At 38.3% G+C, this 25,873-nt stretch overlaps 1 protein-coding gene across 1 annotated transcript in view; it reads left to right on the top strand.

Annotated features, from left to right (window-relative positions):
* Positions 1 to 25,287, top strand: part of UBE3D (ubiquitin protein ligase E3D) — an 80,147-nt gene extending 54,860 nt beyond the window's left edge. Inside the window, exon 10 of the mRNA XM_068183967.1 lies at positions 25,130 to 25,287. Within this exon, the coding sequence (XP_068040068.1) occupies positions 25,130 to 25,150 (21 nt within the window). The 3' untranslated portion in view covers positions 25,151 to 25,287. The remainder of the gene's footprint in view (positions 1 to 25,129) is intronic.
* Positions 25,288 to 25,873: the final 586 nt, after the last annotated feature.

The following is a 25,873-nucleotide window of genomic DNA, read 5'->3' as shown; positions in this document are numbered from 1 at the left end:
GGAAATTAACTGAATTTGCTAGCAATCAAATCACAGTAGGATAATGAGAAGTAAAACAAAATCTTGAAAATATTTACCCCCAAGTTCTCCCTTTTCAGGTTGAACTTTCTTTGACAGGTCCTCCCAGCAGGGCAAAGATAGGGAGAATGGGGGCCATGGTCAGTTCATCACACATTGTTTCTGCTGCTCCTTCCTTCTCAGGCAGAGGATTGTCACACATTTTTCCTGCTTCAGTGTGGGTACCCTCCCATGGGAGACAGTACTTCATGAACTTTTCCAACATGGGCCCTTCCCATAGGCTACAGTTCTTCATTGACTGCTCCAGTGTGGGGTGACAAGCCCTGCCAGCAAACCTGCTCCAGTGTGGGCTTCTCTATCCACAAGTCCATCCAAGACCCTGCTCTAGCACAGGCTTCCCACAGGGTTACTGCATCCTTCAAGCATCCACCTGCTCTGGCACAGGTTCCTCCATGGGCTCCAGTACCTGGAACACCTCCTCTCCTCCTTCTTCACTGACCTTGGTATCTGCAGAGCTGTTCCTCCCACATATGCTCATTTCTGTCTCCCATATTGTTGAACAGGGTTTTTTCCCCCTTCTTTAGGCTGTTACCCCAGAGGCACAACCACCACCACTGATGGGCTCAGCCTTGACCAGCTGTGGGTCCATCCTGGAGCCAGCTGGCATTGGCTGTGTCAGACATGGGGGAAGTTCTGGTAGCTTCTCAGAGAAGCCACCCCTGCAGCCTCCTGCTACCAAAACCTTGCAATGCAAAATCAATGCAGTCATTTACCATTTAGATATGAATGTACAATTAATTGCAGGGATTGTGTTTAGATAGTCTGGTATAGCCTGTGAATAAACTGCTTGAAAGGGGTGAAGACAGAACTGATTTTTCCAATTTTCATCTATTGTGAACTGTCTGATTTTTCCAAGTAATTCTGAAATCAAAAAGTGTAGTTGTTATGTCCTAATGATCAAGTAGTTGTGTAGGTAATGCACAATTAAGCAGAAACTGAGAGTTTGTCTTTATCAATGGGCACCACACTGTGGAAAAGACAAATACCCGGGTTTTATGTACCTGAATATATACATAAAGAAGTCTTATGGGAGGCCTGATACACTATTAGAACATCCATTCCTATTTATTAATTGAGGCTGTTGGTGACTGAGAAACAAGCTCTGCTGAGAAAGATATATTTAGACCTGTGCACAACCAAATACTGCAATACATATTCAATGTGGTTTGTATAAGGCTGCTTCCTTCCAAAACCTTGGCATCTGAGATAATCTTAGCTCTACCCAGATTGCAATTAATAGCTTGATTTATGTGAGGTGCAAGTGTCAATATTGTAGCTAAAAATGCACAGAAATCACATTATCAGCTACAAAGAGCTCTTTTGCTTTAAAAATAATACTGAGTCATTGGATTACAATGATTCTATAATGGAGATTTTCTTTAGAAGTTTATGTTATGCTGTGTGTTTTGTGATGTGTGTTGTTATGGAAAGCTACAACATTGTTCATTTCCATTAAGAGTCTGGATGGAAGCTTTGAAGCTACTTGAGGAGTCCACAAAGCTCTGCAGAATAAAAGATGTATTTATAAGGATGATTCTTAGTAGGTTTAAAAGTGCTTTAAAAACAGATGGATACAACTCTCTTAGATTTCAGCTATAGGCTGGAGCAGATATGATGTTGTCACAAATGACAAGATTTGGAGGAATCCTGAGGGAAGTTGTCAATAAATACTAGCATTTTATTAACAGACAGGTCAGCTTGCCAAGGCACTTAGAGCAGCTCAGGAGTGTTACACGTTGAAGAGTTGGAAACCGTAATAATGTCTTCAAGGAGACAAATGGACAAATAAACAGAAGGCTTTAAACCCAGAGCATAATAATTGAATCGATGACTTGACTATGATAAAGTACATGGTGGACAAAAAGGAAGAGAGCTGTTAAGTTCTCCTTTTTTATTGTCAGCTGAAAATGAGTCTGGAATGGATGTTTTGGTGAAGAAGTCAGTAATGCCTCCAGTGAGAAACATACAATTTGCCTTCCCTCAGAAGCAGAAGTCCATCATTCTGTTGCAATGTCAGTAGAGAGTAGTGTGCTCTAAATCTTTGTGCTTAAATCATAGGTCTGTTCCGGGGGTGGTGGCTGATGACAAATGGTCCTGCTTGAAAGCTTCTGCTTCTTAAAGAAGAAAACTCTGTTTAAGAAAGCTAGAATGGGCAGAAACATGGCATGGGGGAACAGAACAGAGCACTGTCTATCCAGGGGTGGGGAAAAACCTGAAGGGAAGTGTAAGAGATGAGACAGACCAACTACCCTTTTACTAGTCTGATGATGTTCTCGTTGACATACACCAACATAATTGTGACTGGCCAAAAAAAGGACAAGATTATTTCCTTCTCTAAGTTGTTTGCTGCTTTGATCTGTAGAAAAGATCAGTTGTGTGAATATTTCTTTGTAATAGCTCCACTGCTTTTGATATAAAGGAAGCTAGTTTACACCTGGGAGTGTGTGGAGGTATATCAGCCAATGCATTTTATAGAGCTCCTACAATAAGATTTGGAATATTCCCGTGGGAAGAAAGAGAAGGGCAAAAGGGTATATAAGCATTAACACAACCTACTGAAATAAGGAGACTGTGTAGCATCCAATAGAAAGCTGTGATGCCTTGAGGTGAAAGATGGCAACCATTTAGCAATTTGTAGAAAAACTTGCAGAAATCTGAAGGTGCCGTAGCAGAGTGAGATCACAGGGATTGTTGGGTGGGCAGAATGTGATTGCTGTTTGGATTTTGCCAGGCATTTTGGTTAAAGTTTCTTCATCTGTCTCCCAGAAGCTTGACAAGTAAAATAGGAAGTGATTCTGCCTAAAAAAAAAAAATTTTAAAAAAAAATTCCTATATAGCTAATGTAAACTATGAAAGCAGGGTATATAGAGAAAGAGACTATTTTAAAACATCAGTTCCCAGTCTCCATTATTTGTGTGAGCTATGGCATTGTAGATAAATGAAACCAGATCAGGGAGCTATATTTCTTCTGTTGCTTTTAGTGAGCTTGAGTTTTATATGGAAAATAGAAGGAAAAAAAAATTAAGCACCTTGGCATGGAAAATAATCTTGTCTGAAAATTTGTATAAGCGAAGACGTTATTTTAATTGTACTGAATATTTTGGCTACTCAGTCCACTTCAAACTTCTTCCAGAATGCATGGCATTTCTAAATATTATCCTGAAAATGACTGAACATTTTACTGCTCAGATATTCTCACTTCCTGTGACTGGTACTGCTGACCCTTGTTCTGCTTCTTATCAATAACTATATACCTGCATAATTCAGCTTTAAATAAAAGGTTTTCTTGCTGTTGATGCTCCAGTCATTGACATATTTTCTGTTTTCATATGTCCCACCAAATTAAAAAAAGGCTATTATTGTGTAATGGGGGGTGACTAGCTAACATATTTCTTTCTTAACTCACCAGAGAGCTTGCTGCTGACTTTTTATTTAATGTTTTCATACAAAATCTATTTTATTCATCATTTGCTAGATTTACAGAAGTGAAATTCTAGGACTGTCTTGTTTTCCAATTTGTTAACCACTTTGATTTTTACGCAATGATGAGTTTCCATGTTACTTTCTCATTTTTATTAGATAGAAATTTGCTTTGTTTCCATGCCATTTATGAGCAGATAGTTGTGTAATTCTTGCACCTTTTCCCTGTTTAGATACTAACTTTTAATGTTGTAATACCTAATTGTATTTTCCTCTTTTCAGGTATGGGTGGGGAGCAACAGGGCTTTAAATCCTTCTTTGTACTTTGTAGCAAGTAGAATCAACTGTACTTCTTAAACTTTACAAAAAAAAAAAAAAAAAAAAGGTCTGCTGAACACACAGAAACCTTCATATTGCAGTTTACCTTCTCTGCTTGCACAGAAAAGAAATGCATTTTCAGCTGTATTTTTGTGGAGCAGTAGCTAATGACTAGTCAAATTAATCAGAAGTGTCTATTTTGCATGATTGTCCTGAGGATATATTCCATTAAGTGACTGCTTTTCCTATTTTAAGGTAGGATGTATAATGTGGCTAAATAATGTCTGTAAAACTTACTGTATTCTGTTCTGTAAGCTTTTACGTGTCTGAGCTATATGGCTCAATGCTAAGAATGGTTTAGAAAGACCTCCCAAGTCTTATTCTGCGTTTTTTAGGCCACTCCTGTGTGAGGAGTTTGGGGAGAGACCATTCTCCCATTTGCCAGGTAATTAGATCATCTTCTGAGGACTCTAGCTTTCAACAAGGTTGCATCTACAACACTAGATTTAGATGAAGCAGAGCTCTGATTCCGCCTGGAAATGATTGTGCTCCTGTAATTTAGTTAAATCGAGCTGTCAGAAGTGAGACAATGTTTACGTATTTTTTAAATGTAGCTCAGAGGCTGGAGAAAACCCTGGTGACACTTCCTAGCTAATAATTTTATGTAAGCCTTTCCTGCAAAGGCAGAGCATGTATTCCTAATACAAAACAATGAAGAAGTCAAGAGGGACTCTTTTACAGCAATACTGATACTAGTTAAAGTACTAATACTTACTAAAGTGCAGTGTCACTGTTGGATTATACTCCTTTCCCAGGCTACATTCACATAATTTACAAAGCATCTGAATGCCTGAATAAATATGACAAATATTCAATATTATTCCAATATGATTCTCAAAACAACCCCATAATATTTTTTACAACAAGGTAATCATCTTGAAGAAGATGCATGTCACAGAAAAAGAATTTCATGTAAATTATTATATTATCTCAAAAAAAATCATCTTACTCTTCCATGACACTCTGTTTATACAGAAGTGACTTGTCAGTCCAGTTTTCACCATTCCAATAAAAATTGCCAGAACTTTGGATTACCTAGAATTCTCATTCAAATGAACAAATACTGAGTGTTTTTTAAGGTTAGGCAATCATTTGGCGTATCCAACTGAAGACTTAGGAGCCTTTTTCTCATCTTATAAGCTTCAAAATTATAGTGGTGGTCCTTTAGTGGTGGCAGCTTTGCTTTAATAAGTTTGTGTGATATTACAGAAATGCACCTGAAGCATTTGTGGTGATAGATCAACATTGTAGGCAGGGACCTGAACCTTTTGAAGTTAGTATCAAAACTCTCTTTGGCTTCAGTGGTGCAGAACTGGCCTGCAAATGAATAAACCAGCCAGCTGGATATATTGTAGAGAAATAATTACTGCAGACTCTGAAAGTTCCTCATTAACACTATTGCATGTGAACTTTGCAAGCAAATGCTTGCAGCTAATCTGCAATAGCTGTTTGTTAGACAAGCGAATTAATAGCTGTGGCTGCTGGTTCATGCAGAGGGTTCTCTGTTGGGTTTTTTTTTTGTCCTTTATTTGAAGACTTCAATCAGTATAAATGATTTAAAGGCCTCACTCCACTAGATGGGGAAAAGATGCTTATAATGTAGTACTTGCTTGCACTCTGCAGTTATTGATATAATATTTTTACACTTGGGTAAGTATAGATTTTGAATAAAAGAATTTAATTAACACTGAATAAATGTTCCTCATAAGGGAAAAATTCTCTATTTCTAGTTCATTAATGCTTCATGCTTCTAGCAGCTAAGTAATTTAATTTTACTCCTGGTGTTCAAGGTCTGTGCTTTTCTTTCCTTCTGTTTTTCAGTCTTTCTGTCTTTTAAACAGGCTTTATTTGTGTTTTATAGTTGAAAAGGGAAGATCAGCCAGAGATAGAAGATAGGGAAAAGTGCAAAGTATTTTTTTCCTTTAGTTGGACCTTGTGTAATGCACAGTGGACATGTATCTATGACTGTGCATAAAAAAATGTGTAATGTGAAAAAAATTAGATTTTTGGAAAGTTCCCTGAGATTTAAAAATTAAAAACCCTATTTTAAAAAGCAAGCTAAGGGACAGTTGATTACTTTAAATAAGTAAAGGTAGGGAAGATCAGTCACATTATAAAAGTAACCCCTGCACATGTAAGCAACTATGCTCATTTAATTTGGCTTAGTAAGGAAATTTAGGGTTTTGGGGATCAAAATCCCTTTTGAGAGTTGTTTTTAGTTGTATATGCAGTACAATAGAATTTTGTATAAAATACTTAAATTCAGCATACAGAGTGAGTGAAATGATGTGGCAGATGTTCAAAGTGAATAAAAAATACCTGTTCATGTTGTGTGTCAAGCAAAAAGGGGTTTAGTATGAGAAGTCTAGAAGAATGATTGTTTTAGAAGTTTGAGACAAACAATTTTTCATTTTTATTTTTTCCACTAACTCAGTACAGTTTTATTAAAGGTTTTCATGCAGAAATGTTAAGTGCCTGGTTTTGATCTTTGGTAGTTCTTAGTGTTTATCTTATAAAGTTGGTAGAATTTTGAAGACTTCAGGTTATTTCTTTCAAACCTTAAGGTCACGCTGTAATCCTCAGCTTTGGAACATCTCTGGTATGTTCTTGATAATCATCTTTCTACATTTCTACTAATTTAGGCTATTTTTCATTCACTGAACTTTGGGAAATGCTAAATGTTTTTTTTTTATATAATGCAGGCAATTACGGTTCAACAGTATATTTTTTCAGTGGCCTTGCCCATATGAAGATGTTTTAAACAGTATTTTGGAAGTATTAGAGCAGACCAATATGCTGTAATAATTATACTTCAATAATCCAAAATGGTGCCTCTAGGGAGATATGACTCCAGTGTATACTTTGTTCATATATATTCATCCTTGATGGTAAAATTGGATTAAAAAATAAGAAAAAGAACTGGAAGAAAGAATCTGGAAAATTGATTCTTCTTGAAGGTCATTAATGTTTTCTAAAAAGAAGTTAAAAATTAACATGAAAATATGATTGTTAAAGAAATTGTTCTAGCTTTGTTTTGCATAATAAGATTTTTATCAGTACAAGAAAATGTCTCATAATAATAAAACCTAATTGTTATTTTCATCTGAAACTGGAAAGTATTCAGTGGTTGGGAAACAGACAAAGAAAAAGAGGGGGGAGGAAAAGAAGCTTGAAGAGAATAATATGGACTACATAGAGTCATGAGCTGAAGAACAGATTCATACCATATTGTAATATAAATAAAAGAGGTTGCAAAGGAGGAGGGAAGAAGAGAAGTCAACTAAAACTGGTTTCATTCAGAAGTATTTTCTGTTCATATTTGACTAAAGTACCTTTCAAGTGAATGAAGGAGATTAATTTATAAAAAGAAACTTAGGCAGCAAAATTAAGAGGGAATGGGAAATTTGCACTGTCTAAACCCCCCAGAAAGAGCAGAGTAGATAAAGTCTAGTTTGTAAGTTTTACAAAACATGTGAACCATTTGTGTTCTAGGATGCCTTAATGACTACTAATCTTTGTTAATTACTGGTTCACTTAAAAAATGCATACAACAGAAATACATTTACAGAGTCACAGAGTCATTGAGCTTGGACATGACATCTTGATATCATGTAGTCCAACCCCCTGCTAAAGCACAATCAACTAGAGCAGATTACCTGGGACCATTCCCAGCTGGGTTTTACATACCTGCAAGGATGAAGACTCCACAACCTCCCTGGGCAGCCTCTTGCAGTCAAAAAGTGTTTAGAAGGAATTTCACGCTCTTCAATTTGTGCTTATTGCCTCTTGTCCTTAAGCAGGCTCTACTGGCAAGAGTCTGGCTCTCTCATCTTCACTCCCTCCCATCAGGTATTTTTACACATTGATATGATCCCCTGGACCTTCTCTTGTCCAGGCTGAACAGTCCCAGCTCTCAACCTCTCCTCATATGAAAGACACTTCAATATCTTAGTCATCCTCATGGTCCCTCCTTAGCCTGTTTATAGCCTTTTCCTCACTTCATTGAGTCCATATCTTTCTTGTACTGGGGAGCCCACACCTGGACCCACCAGTCCAGATGTGACCTTACCAGTGCTGATTTGGGGTGAAGGATGACCTCCCTCAACTTGCTAGCAACACTTTTCCTGATGCAGCTGTATGTCCACTATGTTCTGTTACCTGGTCCACCTTCGTGAAGGGTAAGTCTTCTTCTTACAGACTTTTTCTACTGGTCTCAGGGACCTGGGATTCTTGCAGGCTGATTATCAGTAAAGACTGAGGGAAAAAGGGCATTGAGTACCTCAGCCTTTCAGTGTCTTGTCAGCAGGGCCTCGGGCACCGTGCAGGCTAATGCTGTGTTACTCACTGCTTGTGTGTCTCTGAGAATCTGGAAGGAGCTGCCTCCTGCCTCACTCGGTTCTCACCCTCTGCTGACAGCAGTTTGCTGTCCGTGGTGATGGCTGTTGTTGCAGTCAGCTGTTTAACTGGGCTGAGTAAGGACCTAAAGAAGCCATTCAATTTCTGAGGTGTAGAGTTGACTGCACCTGTTAGATGTTGCACTAGGTCTCTTCAGTGTTGGTTAGGTCAGGAGTGAATATTGGTTTGACAGTAGTTTCTGAATGATTGCATTATCCCAGCCCAATGAGACAAGCAGTCCCTATGTATCCCATACACGTGTGCAGTTAATGTCTTTGTTTGACACCAGTGCTTTAACATCTGTTTCATATTTGAAATGGGTCTCATTTCAACCAGTTATTCAGGGTGCTGTCAAAGCCCATGTGTGAGCTGTGTTTTGCAGTGATAAATGAGTACAACTTGTATCGTAATCTCTTTATTTTTCTGCTTGGATCCCTTTTCAGAATGTGATGGGTGGCCTACTTTTATGGGGATGAAATATTATTTTCCTGTTCTTTTGTGACATAATGGGTCTTGTAAGTAGTTGCATAGTGTTTTGGAGAAGGTGGCATTATTAGGATGGATATTAGTTATTTTGGGGATGCTGATACATCAACTCTGTATTTGTCTCTTGAATCTTCCTCACCTCTTGCTAATTATAGTTGGTCTTGGGGGGAATCAGCTTCCTAAGTTAAATAGACCAGTGTTTCTGAAGTGTGTTCAGGTGAGAAGTGGTTTATGTCACCTAATTCCATGTTCACAACCTCCAGATTATTTCACAGTTCTATGGTGGGCATATGCTAATGCTGCTACCTACATTCAAATTTGGGAGCAAGCTTCCAAATCCCTCTGCCCTGAAAGCAAGTAAGTTCCTTTCTCTTCTATTTCCAGGCTTATTGAGCAAACTTGTTCTTTTCTTTCTGCTTTAAGATTTTTTTGTGTCTTTTACCCCGCTGATTGATATATTTCCTCTGTTCTATCCATTGCATTTTTTTAAAACCAGATATAAGCTCTTCAGCAGATTCTGTGATTACTCTTACATCAGTTATCTGAAACTGAGAAGAGGAAGAGCTTGTGCAGATTTTTTTTCTGGTTGACTATTTTGCTTACCTAAAAAAGTGTCCCTCCCATCTTATTTTCTTTTGTCTTCTCCCCACCTGCCGGCTCCAGAAAATTGGAAACATGAGAGGCCTTGTCTGAGCATTGGATTAAGAGCCAGGAAATCCTTACTTTTTCCATGACTCATTGTGTGTGTCTTTGGGCAATCTGTTACTATTACAGATAAAAGCTGTGCATAGCACTTGGCTGAAAAATTAAAAACATGGTGCATGATCCAAGGAGATTATTTCAAATTTAAATCAAAGCGTGGCAAAGGTGGACAGAAAAGAGAAGCTGCAGAAAGTGAGTATGGGGGGAAACAGTTTGTTTATGAGCTCCATAAAATGGTTATGAAGAGAGATAGGTAATGCTCACAAGAATTTCTGTTTTGTTAATCCTTTGGTTCTGTCACAGTGCAAGCATATGCTGTGGTAGTAGATGCATACACATCACTCATTTTCAGAGCTGATACGTTCTTATTAGAAATGAAATGTGTAAATAAGAGTGATGGAAGAGGAGAGGGTGCACTGTTCAGTAGATGCACCTGCACTCCACTGTTTAAATCCAGTTCTCTGAAGGTTTTCTTGGGACATTGGTTTGGTCGCTGTGTTTAAATGTGTGTAAATGCCTGAGGTTTTCCTGTTTGCTTAATTTTTGTTACATTTCACATCTTTAAGGATGTGAACTCTTCCTCGCAATTTAGAAGAAGTAACAGAGATCTTTGGGGAGAGCAGAGGTCTCGGGTTTCCCAGCAGGGTCACCTCGATTTCAGAGAAGACATATGCAATCATTTACCTATATTTTCCATGATAAATCAGACATGAAAATAACTTCAGGAAATAACAGAATATGTATGATATGATATGATGATATGATATGATTGATATGATATGGAAAGCTGCCTTCTGTATTCTGCTTCCTTATTTGACTTGTCTGTATAAAGGTGAATATGGTGAAAAGCTGCCTGTGGAACACACTGCTTCCAGAGTAGATTTGTAGATGTTTCCATGTCCATTCAGTGTTCATTCACATGATATTGCCTGTACCTTTATTTTTGACTATTTTAATCATCTGTACATTAGCTCCCATTGCTGTGGTATTGAGGGTGGTAGTTTTCTATTCAGCAGCAACCCATCTAATCTATGGTAGCCTTTCCATCTCCCCCAGCCTCTTGTTCATGTAACCTTGTCTCTTCCTTCTGCCTCTTTGGCATTATTCAGTGACTATGCAGGTGTGCCAACACAGTGGGGAGGAAGTTTGCAAGAGTGTTTGGTTATTGCTTAACCTTCCACCAAAGCAATGCATACTTCTCTGGTGAAATACAATAGTGAAGTCTGCTGGCGTCCTTGTATAATCTTTGAGACTTCATTTCATGAGGAAAAAAGGCTATGCTTGGGATGAGTGTTTGGCTTTGAATTATTAAATGTCTATGTGTGGGCTTTATTCCTGGTTTTGAATAGTCATGGTTAATTGAGAAGAATGTATCAGGGTTCTGAGATTCAGAATCTTCCAGTCATGCTACAGTATGTAAAAGGTCGTTGTTGCAAAAGGTCAGTCCTGTTCCTGCCGTGGAAGCTGCTGTCCTGATGCCAGTGAGTGGGGTCAGTCTGACCTCTGCTTGAGAGTGTTAACTTGCATTTCCCACTGTTGCTGCTCTTCTGACATACTGGGATAGGAATCTGATGAAGAGACTGGTTCAGAAAGGGTTTTGCTCTGGATTCTATGCTATCAGATGTTTATCCTAGCTTCTGTGAGCAGTTTTTACTTTACAGACTCACAGTAATTGCTCTGGTTTATAGCTGAGACCTCATGGAACTCTTGTATTTCTTCAATTTAGTCCTGTTATGGTAGGTAACATTATGGATCATCAATGGGTCAACCTCTGTCTTAAGATCCCCCTGGTTCCTTGTACAGCCCTTCATTTTGGAAGGCAAATTAACTTTCAATTGTCATTAATTGATGCATTCATCAAAAATTCTCCAAATCTGTCCTGATAGAGTGCAAGTGTTTAAAATTGCCTGGTGCCTGTCAGAGGCAAGAATCCATAAGCTATTTATGAGTCTAGATTTGACTCCCATAAGCACTTCACCACATGAATAATTGCCTGCCTTGGACAATAGAGATGTTCCAATGTGTGTACAGAATCAAAGATCCAGGGCAAAGTTCAATTTCTGAATAACCATGTTATTGAGGAAATCATTAGAATCAAAAGGACAAGGGAATTTGTCTCTGGTCAAAATTGTTTTCTCAGTTTTGTTTTCAAAGAGAATTCTCTGTCATCACTTGTTTTAAAAATCTTTCTTACTCTCTTGCTAATGTAATAGACTTCTCTCTCATGGGTGACTACTGACAAGAAATACTTAGAAAGGATGCAATGTTAATGTACTGAAGTCAAAGTTAATTGTATTAGACCTTCTTAAAATGCAAGAATCATATAATACCAGGAAAATAAACATCTAGCATGCAGAAATTGCATTACTGCATTCCTTCTCTCAGTTGTTCTACAGGCACGCTTTTTCAAAATGAAAGACATAAGGGACTTCAGTATAGTCTAGACAACCATTTTAATTTCTTGTGATGTTCTCAGTCAAACTTTTGACTTCTGAGGTTCAATCACACTGAGAGTTTCCAGAGCTGAGGGCTCATGCTGCCCATGGAGAGTCTTCCTGGTATCTCCATAGTTAAATTATATTTATTTTGTACATCATGTCCTACTCTCACTAGAATGTGGCAATAAACACAGTAGTAACAAACCTCATACATCTTTCAACACCTACTTCCCCACAGATCTTTGCTTTTAAAAATCTTCACTTTATTTACTTTTACTTTAGTATGAAATTAATAGTTAATCTTGATGGAAAGAGCTTTTATTTGCAGAATTGATGTTTGAGCACAGTCTGCTTTCAAAAAAACAAACTACTTGAAAGCTTTCATCTTCAGTTATCTTATTGCTACGGGAAAAATATTCTAGAAATGGTAAATACTGTATTTTCTTATGAAGTTTCAAGGTCAGTAACGGTTCTTTTTACCAAGAAAACATCTGTTTTCATGAGTTTAAGCCTTAAAATTGATGGTTTCAGCTTTTGTTCTGATTGCAGCTGGCAAAAGAATGTGCTCAATCCCTAGAAATAAAAATCATTTGACCTAGTAATGGCTATAGGGATCTTAGAGACCAGAAATACACACTGTAAAAATACCTGATATAATTTAGGAGCTCAAATCTCACTTAGAGTGGCCTTAAAATCCCACATTCTTTAGAGGCTTTGAAAATGTTTTATTACCCAACCAGTATTAAGAAGTGTTTACTGAATGCTTGGCCATTTAATAGGCATCATGAAATTGTACAGGAACAGGATGACCTGGGACCAAAGGACAGCCCTGCTCAGACTTTGTCCCCTTGGGAATGAATCATAGTAGGAAAAGACATTTCCCTAAATATCCCTTAGTTATTGTGGTTTTGTTTTCTTCTGTGTGTCTCTCTATTTCACAGGATACAAATGAATGCCTTATATAATTTTTTCCCCCTTCATCTTCTTAGTTTGTGCTTTTATTGCAGCCATATCATCTTCCAAACACCTGTTCCTGTTTTAACTCAGACTAATCTCTTGCCAAAAGCTGAACTCTGGTAGGAACGCAGTAGTCCCAATAAGGTGTTAAAAATAAAATAGTAGTTGATACTTAAATACCCATTTATATACACAAACAAATTAATCCTCATACCTCATGCAGGGAGGTATTTATTCTCATTCCAGCTTTAATTGCCAGGAAGCAAAGAGAGAATTTAAGCAGCTAATTTTCCAAACTTGCCTTTTTTCCATGAAGTTTTCAAAAGATAACCTAATGAAGACATGTATTCAACCTATCTAGTTTCAAAGTTTTATATAACAGTGCCACATTGTCCTTAAATCTTCTCTACTGTTTTATTTTTTTTTGAGTTATGGTAGATTTGACTGTTTGTATTGCATGTAAAAATAAAGATTGTGTGTAAATGTGAGCACATAACCAATCTCTCAATAAAAGATAGCATTTATTTCTGTTCTCTAATGCATCCTTTTTATGCCATGCTCCCTCTCCTCCCTCCTCACATCTTACTGGTATTTCAAATCATATGTCAGGTAGCATTTGGGGTTAATATGTTGAGAAATGGGTGTGCACACAAGAGATGGCCATGTCTGACACTGTGGCAACATTAAGTATGTGACAAGATATCCCAGAAGTTTCAACATGACATAACAGTGTGCTCTGCTCCTGTAGCATTTGCTAAGGGAGACTCTTAGAAACCCAGTTTAGATCTGTATAGTGGTTTCTGTTACATGACTAACTATAAACATTGCAGGATATGAAGAGGGTAGACTATTTCTTGGCTTTCAGGATTTGGCAGATTTTCTTTTTAGATAAAAAATGTAACAGTTTAGAGACAAAAGCAAAATTAAACTGCAATTATTCCCTCCAGGCCATCAGCATGTGGAGAATTAATCAAAGTGGTTGGCTTGTTTCCTTGTGGCCACTTTGTAAAGCACCTTACCACAGTAGTTTTTAGTAAATCTTTTCCTAACAGATTGTTTGAAGGCAGAGCATGTGACCTCTGGCGCTGCTCTATAATTTCCCATGTCAGTTTTACCTGTCTATTGGGTTTTCTGAGGCATTTCAGAAAATGTAAGTGTAAGAGATGAGAAGGTTGTCTTATGATTTGCCTCAAACAGACTCTGAACAGAAGCCTAAATTTGGACAAAAAGAGAAAGACTGATTTTCATTAAATTGAAATTCAAAGCTGCATTGACCGACATTAATAATCTAATGTCTCTGGCATCTTGCCAGTGGTGAATCCTGGAGATAACTGTATTGCTTTTACACTGGGAGTTAAGGAGAGTGTGAGGGAAACCCAAATAATTTCTTTGGTTGATGCCTGCATGCCAATTACATCTCTTTTATTTAGTGCAAATGCTTGCCTACACTTCAGTTTGTAGCAAGATATACTGCTTTCTCCTCCTTTCTTCTTAGGTTTCCTGTACAGTTTATCTTTCCACGATGGTTCTTCTAGACCTGAAATAATCTTAGCCTGCTGTTTTACTCCTGTAAAGGGCAAGGAAGTTGAGGACTGAAAAAAGACAAGAAACATAAGCAAGAAAGGCATCTCCAGCCAGGCCCTGAAGGGGATTCTGACTTCTAGATTTTACCTGCTGCTGCAGCTGGGAAACAAACAACTATTTTTGTAGTAATCTTGCTTTTCATGGAGAAACTGTAAGCAAGACTTTATCTCCTACTGCAGTATAGCTGACATAGTGCAGGTTGGAGGTAAATCTTCATGAAAGGTGTGTTGTGTGGGTTTAAAGGAGAAAGATTGATTAGGAGTAGCAGTTAAAAATAGGAGAAAGACGATACGAGTTACTGTGGGGAATGATTCAATAATAGGGAATAATAGAGAAAATGTTAGTTTATGGTGAAGGGATCATTTGAGCTGGAAAATGAAGCTGGTAATAGAAGAATATATTATTAATTTTTCTGCTTTGGATGATGCAGCACTTGAAAGTCACCTTTCTGTTTTAGAGTGTGCTACAGTACTTCGTATCTAAAAGGAGAGGAAAAGGAGAGGAAAGGACAAATTTGCCACCTTAGAATCCAGCTGTGTTACTGTGTAGTAAAGACCTAAAAGCAGTTCTTCTCTTTCACATATGTTAGCACTTCCCTCTCTTTAAGACATAATAGGATTAAAATAGAGTAAAAGGGTATTTTGGTAAGATAGGATAAATCTTGTTGCAGAGAGTATCACCTAAGAGCATCTAATTGAGAGCAACAGCCATGCAAATGACCAGAACATCCCAAATCTGGGTAAGCCAGCATCTAATCAAAGACATAAGTGCATTGTGTGCTGGGAAACACACCTGACATGCATCATACTTTATCACCTTAATTTTCAGAGAGAAGATTCACTGTTCAAGTGAGGTTATGTGGCCACAGCTCACCCTATTTATTGTCTCTGGAATTAGGTACAATTCACTTGCTTCATGGTCAACAAAATAAATTTATACATTTCTCTGTGTAGACCCTTGTTTTATAAGACAGCAGACTGGTCATAGTGCCTTGTAGACAGCAGACTGGTCATAGGGCTTTTTTCATCCTCATCTTCATTGCTGAAATACTATAAAAAAAGGAGCTTCTGAATGCCACAGCAGCACCAGTGTGTCAGGTCTTTCCCTTTCTGGGGAAGATACAGCAGTATATTATTGATTCTGATCAGTTGAAACAGATTCCCAAGAGTGCAGAGAAATCTAGCGGCATGAGAGCTGCAAAATCAGAGCAAAGGCTTAGAGCGACATGGCTTTCCGGGAATTGTGCAAGTCCTGCCACGACTGCAGACTGTGAGTGTGGAATAGTCCACTGGAGTACAGGGCTTGGAAAGGGTTGGCAGACCCGCTCTCCTTCAATTCAGCCTCACGACACACCTTTCAGCAAGGCTAAGAACTGTAACTGTGCGCTGCGGTCACAGGAAGATGTTCCACGGCCAGCTCAGTCCCTGAGACCAGTGTGCAGCTACGAGAGCGGTCGCCCCCGATCTCTGCTGAGCGTCCCGGGTGCCGGTGCGTGCAGGGCTTGCAGCTCCCTGAAGCAGACGGCTCGGGCTGGGGAACACAGTACGAGAAACCAGGCAAAGGAATAGAGAGGGGTCACTTGTTTGAATTCCAAGGGAGTTTTATTCCCCAGAGGATCTAGGGACAAGTGACGATAGCTGAGGGCAAAAAACTGCTTTTAAGGAGGGGCGGGAATAAGGGAAGGACACAACCTTTTACCAATAGGAAGGCATTAGGGGAGGGGTGCAGGGTAAGGGCTGTCCAATAGAAGCCACTAAGGGGAAGGAGCAAGCCCTGCACACCAATCTTGCTTCCAGGAGGGGATGAAGGATAGGGAACATTCCAGAAGGGAACAAAGGAGGTACAAGGAGACTGACACGTGGATTGACATACACTCGGCGGGAAAATCTCGGGGTAAACAACTCAGGACTGAACCATTAGGGAAGCCAAATGAGGTACATGGAATGAACCATTACAAACTTATAACAAGGAATATTTAAAACCTACTACAGAAGAACAAACAGCAAAATAACAGACTACCACAAAGGTTTTAGAAGCTGCATCATGTGTTTCAATTTGGACTGTCAGGCATCAATTTCTTCACATGTCTAGCTTTAGGATACAGCTAGCATGCAGTTCATTGACACAGGAGCTTGCAGTGCCTCGTTTGTTTTAGGTTAACCTGTGTTTCACAACTGCCTGTAAATATATGTGCTTAAACAAATGTTTTTCTGCTGCAGTTTAAAACCACTTGATGCAGAAACATATGTGCTGCTCTTGACTGCATGATTAGTTTTAAGTTTGGAGTGTGGTGACTACTACAGTAAAAGCCAAACTTCATCCGGTGTTGACTAAGAAAATCCCAAATTCCATGGTGTTTTTAGCTCAGTTTGCCTTATATCAGTAATTGCAATGTAACATTAGTATCCAGGTACACCCTCTGTTATGGTTTACATTCAAGAAAGTGTATGTAAGACTAGCAAAGGTAAATAATACTGCTATTTCTCTGCCTGTCTTAATGACAGGTACCTCAAGAAGTAACATCTGCTGTGGAAATAAAAATAGTACAGGCTAATGAGGAAAGGTTGGCAGAAAACAAAATAAAGCCATGAAGTTTTGGAGCTTCTAGATGTAAAGAAACAAAAAGATTAATAGCCATCTCATTCTGAAAGAAAACAAACCCAAAAAACTTTCTTTTTTTCGCACAAAGAACCACGTGATCTAAAATGTTAAAGAATTTCTTGTCTTCATATCAGCTAAAAACATGCGGGGATTTATTTTCTACTGTTTTTGCAAATGCCAGTGGCTTTCTCTCTAATGCTTTGTCAAGTTTCATCATGCAACTGTTAACAATAGCAAAGTGGTAGCTTGCAGTACACATGCACAGCCTGGTACTTTGGAGGAATTTCTTGCATTTTCTCATTTATCTCTGTCACATTTCAAATCTAGCTTCATTATTATAAGAAATTAATACTTTAGGAAGGATTAGGTTGAAAGAATGCATATTGATTTATAGATGGGTTTATTTCTTAAATCCTGGAGGTGCATTATCAGATTGAGAAATCATATTTAAAGAAGGAAACCTTTGCTTTGGTTGAAATTAATCCCACTAGAAAATGAATGAAAGGAATCTAATTCTCTGCTTGGTTGTTTTGGTTGTATTTCACATTTTCTTCAGCTTGGACAAAAGTGATTTATCCGAATGATATTCTAATCAGTTTCTTCCTGCATTGAAGACTGGAAAGCCCACAGACGTACAGTTTCTTTCACACTTAACCTTCTCCTAGGAGTTCTGGGGAATTTCACTCTTCAGATGATAGGTCTGCTGAAGCCAGGCTCTTCCCAGCTTTTGACCACCTCTGTTCCTCTGCTTCTGCAGTGGTAGCGTAGCACTGACCAAAATTATGTTTCTTGTAAGACCTTAAAGCTGTTTGAAGCACAATACTCATTGAGATGTAAAATTCCCTGCAGATATATCTGCTAAAGAATGACTTCAACATCCTGTGGAGTGAGTGAGGTAAAGAGTCCTTCAGAGAACATCCCCACCTCCATACCCAAATCTGAGCCCTGTAGGGGTTAGTGGGTCAGACTGCAAAGCCACCATTCCACATCCCTTTGTTCTTCAGCCTAATTTGCAGGGTTTTAGTTTGCTGGCATAACATGGCTCCACAATCTGTGCTTCTGTCAGCTTCATTATTGCCTTCGTGACATAGTCCTGCAGCACAGTGCTGCTGTGTTTGTCTGAGAGAGTATGCCAGATGTATTTTAGTTTCTTTGGAACTTGAGTATGATAGTGATAGTCTTGAACACTTTTAGACTGGCCCTACACATTAGTTTTGTTATTTCATTAAATATTTTAAACTTGGCTTGTACAACTGCATCTGTTCTGTCAATCTGTAGTATTGTTTTAGTGACCTTTTCAAGGGACTTGTGTTCCTCCAGAGACAGTTTTGCTCAAAAAATTTTGTTTCTATAGTAAAATAAGACATACCAATCTAGTGATACGAAATTATGGTGCTATGAGCACAGGCTGATGTTCCCTTGGTTTTCTTAGACCAAAAATGTAAAGGAAGGGTAATTAGATAAAACACTTTTTCATGTGCTGGTGCATACTCAAAACCAGACTTCTCACTGCATGGCATTTAAAGTATGTTGGGAAACTTTCCCTGTGTGAGAGAACATGAAACAATTATTGTTGACGGGCTGTGTGAAGTGGCTGCCATTGATGGGCTGTGGAGGGGATATTAGAGCAGCTAAATCTGCTTACATGACCTCCATGCCATAGAAGAAACAGGCAACAAGTGACCCAAGGTTCAACTATTATCACAAGAGCCTAGAGTACAGGAGAAAAAGAACTAACCATCAGTGTTACAGAGGACACCTTTGCGCTGGAGTGTAGCCAGTGAGTTTGCAGGCTACCAGGAGGCCCTATGGGGCAAGTACATAGTATATTGTCAGGGTAGGTTCATCTCAATGCTTGATGGGTTCGATCATCTTGGAGGTCTTTTCCAACCATAATGATTCTGTCTCTGGCTCCTCTTATTCTTCTAGTAGTGAACATGATGCTTTACTCTACAATTTCCTCTAAAAATGCCTTTGCTCTCCCCAAAAGCCGCCCCAGAGATCTAGGGGTAATATGCAACAGCTTGGTAACATTCAAGTCTGGAAAAGACAGCTGCTTTTTTATGGGTCTCTGGATTCGGTGGGAGCAAGTGTAAATATAGCAGTTAATGTTCTCTCACGTCTCTGCTCATCTAATGCCATCTGCTTTGTGTCCATTCATTCACACTGGTGCCAAATGTATTTCTGGAACAGAGTATTTGTGCATCAGCAGACTTGATCTTAGATTGTTAGGTGAGAACAAATATATAAACTGTGTGGTGTGGGTAGGCAGGTGAACTCTTAAGATTTAATGTGGCTATTTATAACCAGCTGTTGCCAGTGGTTGCTAATCCACAGGGTAATGGTAACAGTTATAAGTTGTCACTGCTTCTGGTGGTGGTGTGGGAATGGAAGGAGCACTGTTTCCCCTCTGGGAAGGACCTTATTCCTTTGCCTGCTTTGTCCCTTTTCAGCACCTATAGCAACACCAAACTTGTTGCAGAGTTTATCAGAAATCAAATATTTATAGAGCCGGGGTCTAGACATGGTGCAGATGCTTTAATCCTCCCACTCGTTGATCTGTCATTATTTTACAGGAGTGAGAAATGTGTCAGGCAGGGTTATGGCCTTCTCTGTCTGTTTATGCACATTGTCCCTGTAGTGGTATTAGTGCATTATTAAATATGGGGATAAAGGTTATGTAGGTTCAGTTACATTCACACAAAAATGTTTATATCACTTTCTCTGATTCTTTTTCCAAGGTAGAAGTGTATTCTGTGTACAGGGCATCTTGACTGCAGTATAATTGCAACCACACAAGCAGTTGTACTAGCTGTAGTTATTAAGGCTTAAGCCATAACACTTAGCACTAGCCATAACATTTGTAGCAATACAAATCTGGATGTATTAGACTGGTCTGAAGCTTTGAGTATATGTTATTTTTCAAATCCAGCTGTACATGTGGAAGAAAAACACTATCCTCATCTTTTCACTCTCATTTCCAGCAGAGATTTGTCTCTCCCCTGTGATCTGCCAGGAGAATTGTTTGTGCAAGCCCTCCCTTTCTTGTTTCTAGGATAAACCCATCCATTTAGTGCAGACCAGAAGGCAGAGTTTGGTGTATCAGTCTAATTTCACCAGACAGTAGGAGAAACTCTGAAATGGTCTTTTGTGCTGAGAGAGGAATGGTAACTTGCAGCAGAGAGACACCATGAGCCTGTGAGATTAGTATCATCCAGCACAGCTGGATCTAGGAGCAGAGGTCTGCCCACAGCTGTCCTTGTCTTTTTGGGAAGGTTATTCTCTTCCTGTGCACATGGATGGCATGGCATTGCTTGATTACCTGTCAGCCTTGAGTGGAAAAAAATACAGCATTTGATGTTGATTGTAGGCTGTAGCCTTGCTGGTGTGTAATCAGCATTTCCTCTGCAGTCATTTCATCATGCCTGATTTCACACTAGCACATGTGCAGGATTGGAGCATGGGTATCTGTCTTATGTACAGACTGTCTATTGCAGTAGATATGATTTAAGATAGCCATGTAAGTTGTGTTCTTCTAAAACACAATGTAGCACTATGAACTGGGTGTGGCAGTGTGTAAAAATTGGTCTAATGTTCAAAGAAGACAACAGTAAAATGTCTTTTATACATTTAAACTTCAGGTTTGAGTGGGTAGTGTTTTATTATTTGTTGTGCAGTGGAAAAAACCACAGTAGTCATATTTTAGGAAGCATTTAGAGATTTAATTTCTTCTGCTGAAACTGAAGCAGACATAACTACTTTCAACCCACTATTTTCCTTTATAATTATACAGGAGTAAACTGAAGTACGATTCCCTCTCTAAAACTGAAGAGAAATTCTGTATCTTCTACATACTTTCTTTTAGCTCTTAGGAGAGACATAGGTATTAAAAACCCTTCATTGTCAGCTTTGAGAGACATACATAGGGATTTTTTTGCACCATTCACTTGGACTCCTTAAAAGAAAACAACATAAGAACAGTTCCAAAGCTTGTGTTACAACATGGGAATGCAACTTTTGACGTATTATTTCCTGTTTTGTGGAAGTAAGGATCTGGCTCCTGTTATGGGTCTTGCAGCTGATTTAAAGATTGAACTTCTTTTTCCTTGCTTAGCTGATTTGCAGGTTGCATTCTTTAAAATATGTTGTTTAGCTGCTTCTGTCTTGCTCCTGCTTCTCTTACAGCAGTCATCCGCTCTGCCAGCTCACCTAGTGTTAGCACTTGGTAGAAGAGATTTCTTTTCACCAGCTTCAGCCATCTGGAACCACCTTCTTTTATTTCTAAACTCATTAGGTCTCCATAAAAAATATTTTAAGAAGTTGTAACTGTTTTCTTTCACCTTTTACTCCTCAGTGTTTGGACATATTTCACTTGACCAGGTTGCTCATGGCAAGTGGAATTTGAACTAAATAATCTTTATGGGTCTCTTCCACCCCAAACGATTCTATGATGTTCCTGAGAAAGCCAAGAGAGCACATCTTCATAAACTGAGCATTATTACCTGGATTTCTTAATTTGTCCTGACTCCGAGAGATTTTAACAGAGCTGATACTGCTTTGTTGTTTACCAAAAGAGTGATTTTGTAAGATATATCTATCATTCATATGTCTGTGGTGCTCTGGGGCTTCCCCTGTATTGATATCTCTTAAAATGCTTGAAAATGTGGAGTTTATGTTTGTTCATTATCCAGAGGTCTTGGCAGCTTCTGGTTCTGTGGAAACAAATGGGATAGAGAGCTGATATACACTTGATACTCTGTGACATAGTAAGATTAAATCTTCAGAAATAATTGAGAGGAAAGGAAAAAAAAAACGTCTCCTGTCATAGAAGTATGGATGGTAGAGTACATAAATTGTTCTTAAGAGTGAATTAATGCTGGCTATCCTGAGCGCTTTAAGAAGGGCTGTGCTGAGCTGAGGTCAATAAAAAAAACTGATTAGAGAACTGACTTTTATTCTGAATTTAGTAATAAACATTTGTAGATGAGATAACTGTTTGACACATTATTTTTCTTTCAAAATGCTTTCATAGCAGTGAAATACCAATGTGCAGACTGCTGAAAGCATTGCTACTAAAGCTGGAAGAAGCTAGTAGTTGTCTGTCTTGTAAAGAATGTATCCTAATAGATGGAAAACTGGGGGAGAACCATGTAGTCCCATTTTCCCAACCAAGTAATTCATTTATTATGTAGAATGTATAATTTACTGCTGTTTAGATATCTAACTGCATCTGCAGTAACAGTATAATAAAGGAATCTTTTATATGCTTCATATTGAACTTTGGATGGATAAGGTGAAACTTCATAAGTGGTTTCATTTCAGTTGATTTTGTTCTGAAGTACTTTCATGGGTTGCAGGTGTTTTTTAAACAGCATGATTTGCATTTCTTTACTGATATGTCAGCTGTAGGAATGATCTAATGTGCTCTTTTCATTCGCACTCGTAGTAAATATAAACACAGACAGTGATAATTTATTACTTTTGTTGCTTTTCAGTTTATTGGGCAGTAGGTGAGCCTAGCAGTCTAGGGAAGCATTATGTTGCAAATAACTCTCTCAAAGGAGAAGAAAAGTGTATTTCATGCATTATAAAATATAGCAAGCAGTCAAATTAAACAAATATATCCACTCTAATGGCACTTCAAAACTGTGTAGCAAAGGAGTCTGCAATCTCAGGTAGAAAAATCTGCTTAAAATTTTGAGTCCTGTGTATTGAGATGGTTATTGTTTTTCTTTATTTTTCTATTTTTTCCTTGCAATGCAAGGACAAATCTCCCACATTTTTAGTGTCAATGTGAGTTTTGTCTTTGATTTGCCTGGTACCAGGGATTCATTCCTAGCCTGTATAACTTAAGACTCTTCCACAGAGCTAAGATTTTACGTTTGCTCATAATTATGTATATGTCTCTACTTTTCTGAGCAACTAAATCATGGGAAAGGTGACAAGCATATTGATTTTGCTTTCAATTTTTGTCTTTGAGGCTGGGAATCTTTGGCAGAGTGGATAAATTTCCCTACATGATGAGTAGTCTCTGGCTTTTACAACACCCCGTGGTTGAGCTGACAGAAATTATTTTGATGTAGCAGCTTACTGCTGGAAAATGCTGATGGAGCTGGAAAAAAGACTTTATGGACATGTGTCAGTGTGATGAGATTTTCATGGGAAAAGCAGGCCAACTTCCAATCTGGCCAGCAAGCTGATTGCTGGCAAGGTTTGCCTATAGACATTTCTGAAAATGTATGTTCTTTAAATCACAGAATCATAGAATGGTTTGGAATGGGCTGGAAGGGACCTTAGAGATCATCTCGTTCCAACCTTCCACCACAGGCAGGGACACCTCCCTCTAGACCAAGTTGCTCAAAGCCCCATCCAGCCTGGCCTTGAGTACTTCCAGGGAAGGGGCATCCACAACTTCTCTGGGTATCCTGTTCCAATGCCTCACCATCCTTACAATAAACAGTTTCTTCCTTTTGTTTAATATAAGACAAGAAAATTCTTGGTTTTGAATTTTAGTTCCAGTTTGGAAGAAGAAAAGAATGATTTGGAAATGTGGGAGATTTGAGGGATCTCAGTTTTGTTGTCGGTACAAACCCTTCCATGCAGTAACTGCAGTTTTCTACTGGGTTATTGCTGTTAGTCTTGGAGTAGCAAAAGAGTGTTCAGGAAGTGAGTTTGCATAATTTTTTTTTATTCTTAACCAAGAATTGTTGTCATGTCCCATTTATGCCTTGTAGATGTATTATTTAGACATGAATCCTTTGTGTGACTGATTCTGTGAGAACCATATTATATATGTTAAAAATTGCTCTTTTTTTGCATCCTTTATAGCAAACATATAACTCTCTTACACATACTTTGGGCACAGGATCCAAAAGGAGTGTTTTAACTCTGTTTTATCCTCTATTCTGAGTACTCAGTAATATTTTATGCTTGCATTCAATTCCTTCTGGTTCTTCATGCTTCATGAGTTCTATTGTCACAGCGCTGAGTGGTGTTTGGGGTCATCTCTGAAAATTCAAAGTTGTAATTGATGGTAATTTTAATCTTCACTTAAGTGACTGTTGAAAGCTCTTGCAGAGAGCTCTCTGCAAGAGCTTTCAACAGAAAGTTGAAAAAGTGTCTGTCTCTGAAGATTTTTTCTTGTGTGTTTTTCATCGGACAGGAGAAATAGGTTCTGTATTTTCAGAAGACAGTTGTGTAACCTGGTAGTCTTTTTTTTTTTTTTTCTTTCTTCTTGTGTCTTTGTGAAGGCATCTGTACATCTGTTTTTCTGTCTTTGTGATCAGCAAAAAATATGTGAAGCCATTTCCTTGGCAGATAAGAGTCTGGACATGTAATTTCCAGTCAGCTAGCTTAGCTTTCTGCATTAGTATACTGCAGATCCTGAAGAAGGCTAAACAAAACCAAAACCATGCAGGAGAAACTGCTGCATGCACGTGACCAAGAACAAATAAATTTGGGACAGCAGAAATCCTATAGATCTCTTGTATTTGATAGATCACCTTCCCTCTAAATAACTGTTAGACAGTTCACTTAGTGCAGTAAAGAGAAGAGGTACATCATTTCCTATCTTCTGATCATATACAAGTATTTGTCTTCTCCCCTCAGGTAAGATTTTGGTTCCTGGTTATTTCAAAATGTAAGACAGTTTTCTCTATGACTTTGGACTTTTCATCATGACTTTGGAATCAGGATTTGACTTAGAGTAACAGCACTGTTCCAACAAACTAATATTCAGACAAAACTGGGAATGTATCAAAGATTTAATCTAAGCTAGTTTCAAAATGCTATCAAATAGCCTTTGAAGTTAGATGAGATAAACATTTTTTGTTATCCTCGGGGGGGAAAATGTTTTAGTTCTGCAACGCAGGCAGTGCTTAAGCAAAAAAAGAAAGTTTGGGAATTTTTAGGAGACAGGTAGAGAAGAAGTGGAAAAATAACAAGTACAGCCTCTGTTTTCTCATTGCACTGGTGTGTTATTAAGTAAAAATATTATTATAATATATAATTTCTGTTGATACAAAGAAGCATCTTTGTTTTACCTGCCACGTTGAAATTAATCACAGTATTGTTTTTGCTTCCTTTTATAGGTTGCCTTTTTGAAGATGTGAAGAACGAAGATACCTGTGTTGAAAACTATTGTTAGATTTACTTTCTGCAGAAATGTGTACAGCTAACTTCCAGTGGTGGGACTTTTAGAAGAAAATCCCCTGGCAATGCAAAAGAAAATGGGGTGGGGTGGGTGGGTGTATTCTTCATATCCAGGGCATTCTTAGATGTCATTCTAAGAGTGGCTTACCTGTCACTCCTATGACATCCAGCTGGGATGACTATTATGATGTCTTCACTGCCAAAAGGAAATTCCCTGTGTATCTTGTACTACATTTACCAATGTTTGATAGCAATGTATATATCCTTAGGAAAGTTCACAACTGGTAGCAAATATTTTAAAATGTCATGGATACTTACGTGAGTTCTTTACCTTTGTTCTGGTGAAGTTAGAGGTCCAACTTTAAAACATAAAATCTGTTTTTTGTAAAACTTGTGTTCATCATGTATATTGTTTCTGAATTAAGATTGGCCTCTTTGCTTGAGAGTGAAGGAGGACAGTTTCTGCATTCCTACATCATAGGATGTTTTGGATAATCAAGGTTTTATGGTTATTTGGAATAATTTATAATATTTCAAGGACATGCCCTTTACTCATTAAATGAGCCTAACGTAGGAAGTGATCCTACAAAATGTTGGATACCTGAGTTTTACACATCTAAAGACAAGGAGCTGAGGCCTCACAGCACCCACTCTGGATATAATTTTTCTGTTATTATTTCAGT

Source organism: Anomalospiza imberbis, chromosome 3, assembly GCF_031753505.1.
Source record: "Anomalospiza imberbis isolate Cuckoo-Finch-1a 21T00152 chromosome 3, ASM3175350v1, whole genome shotgun sequence".
Taxonomy (NCBI): Eukaryota; Metazoa; Chordata; class Aves; order Passeriformes; family Viduidae; genus Anomalospiza; species Anomalospiza imberbis.
This window is presented reverse-complemented; position numbering and strand designations above follow the sequence as displayed.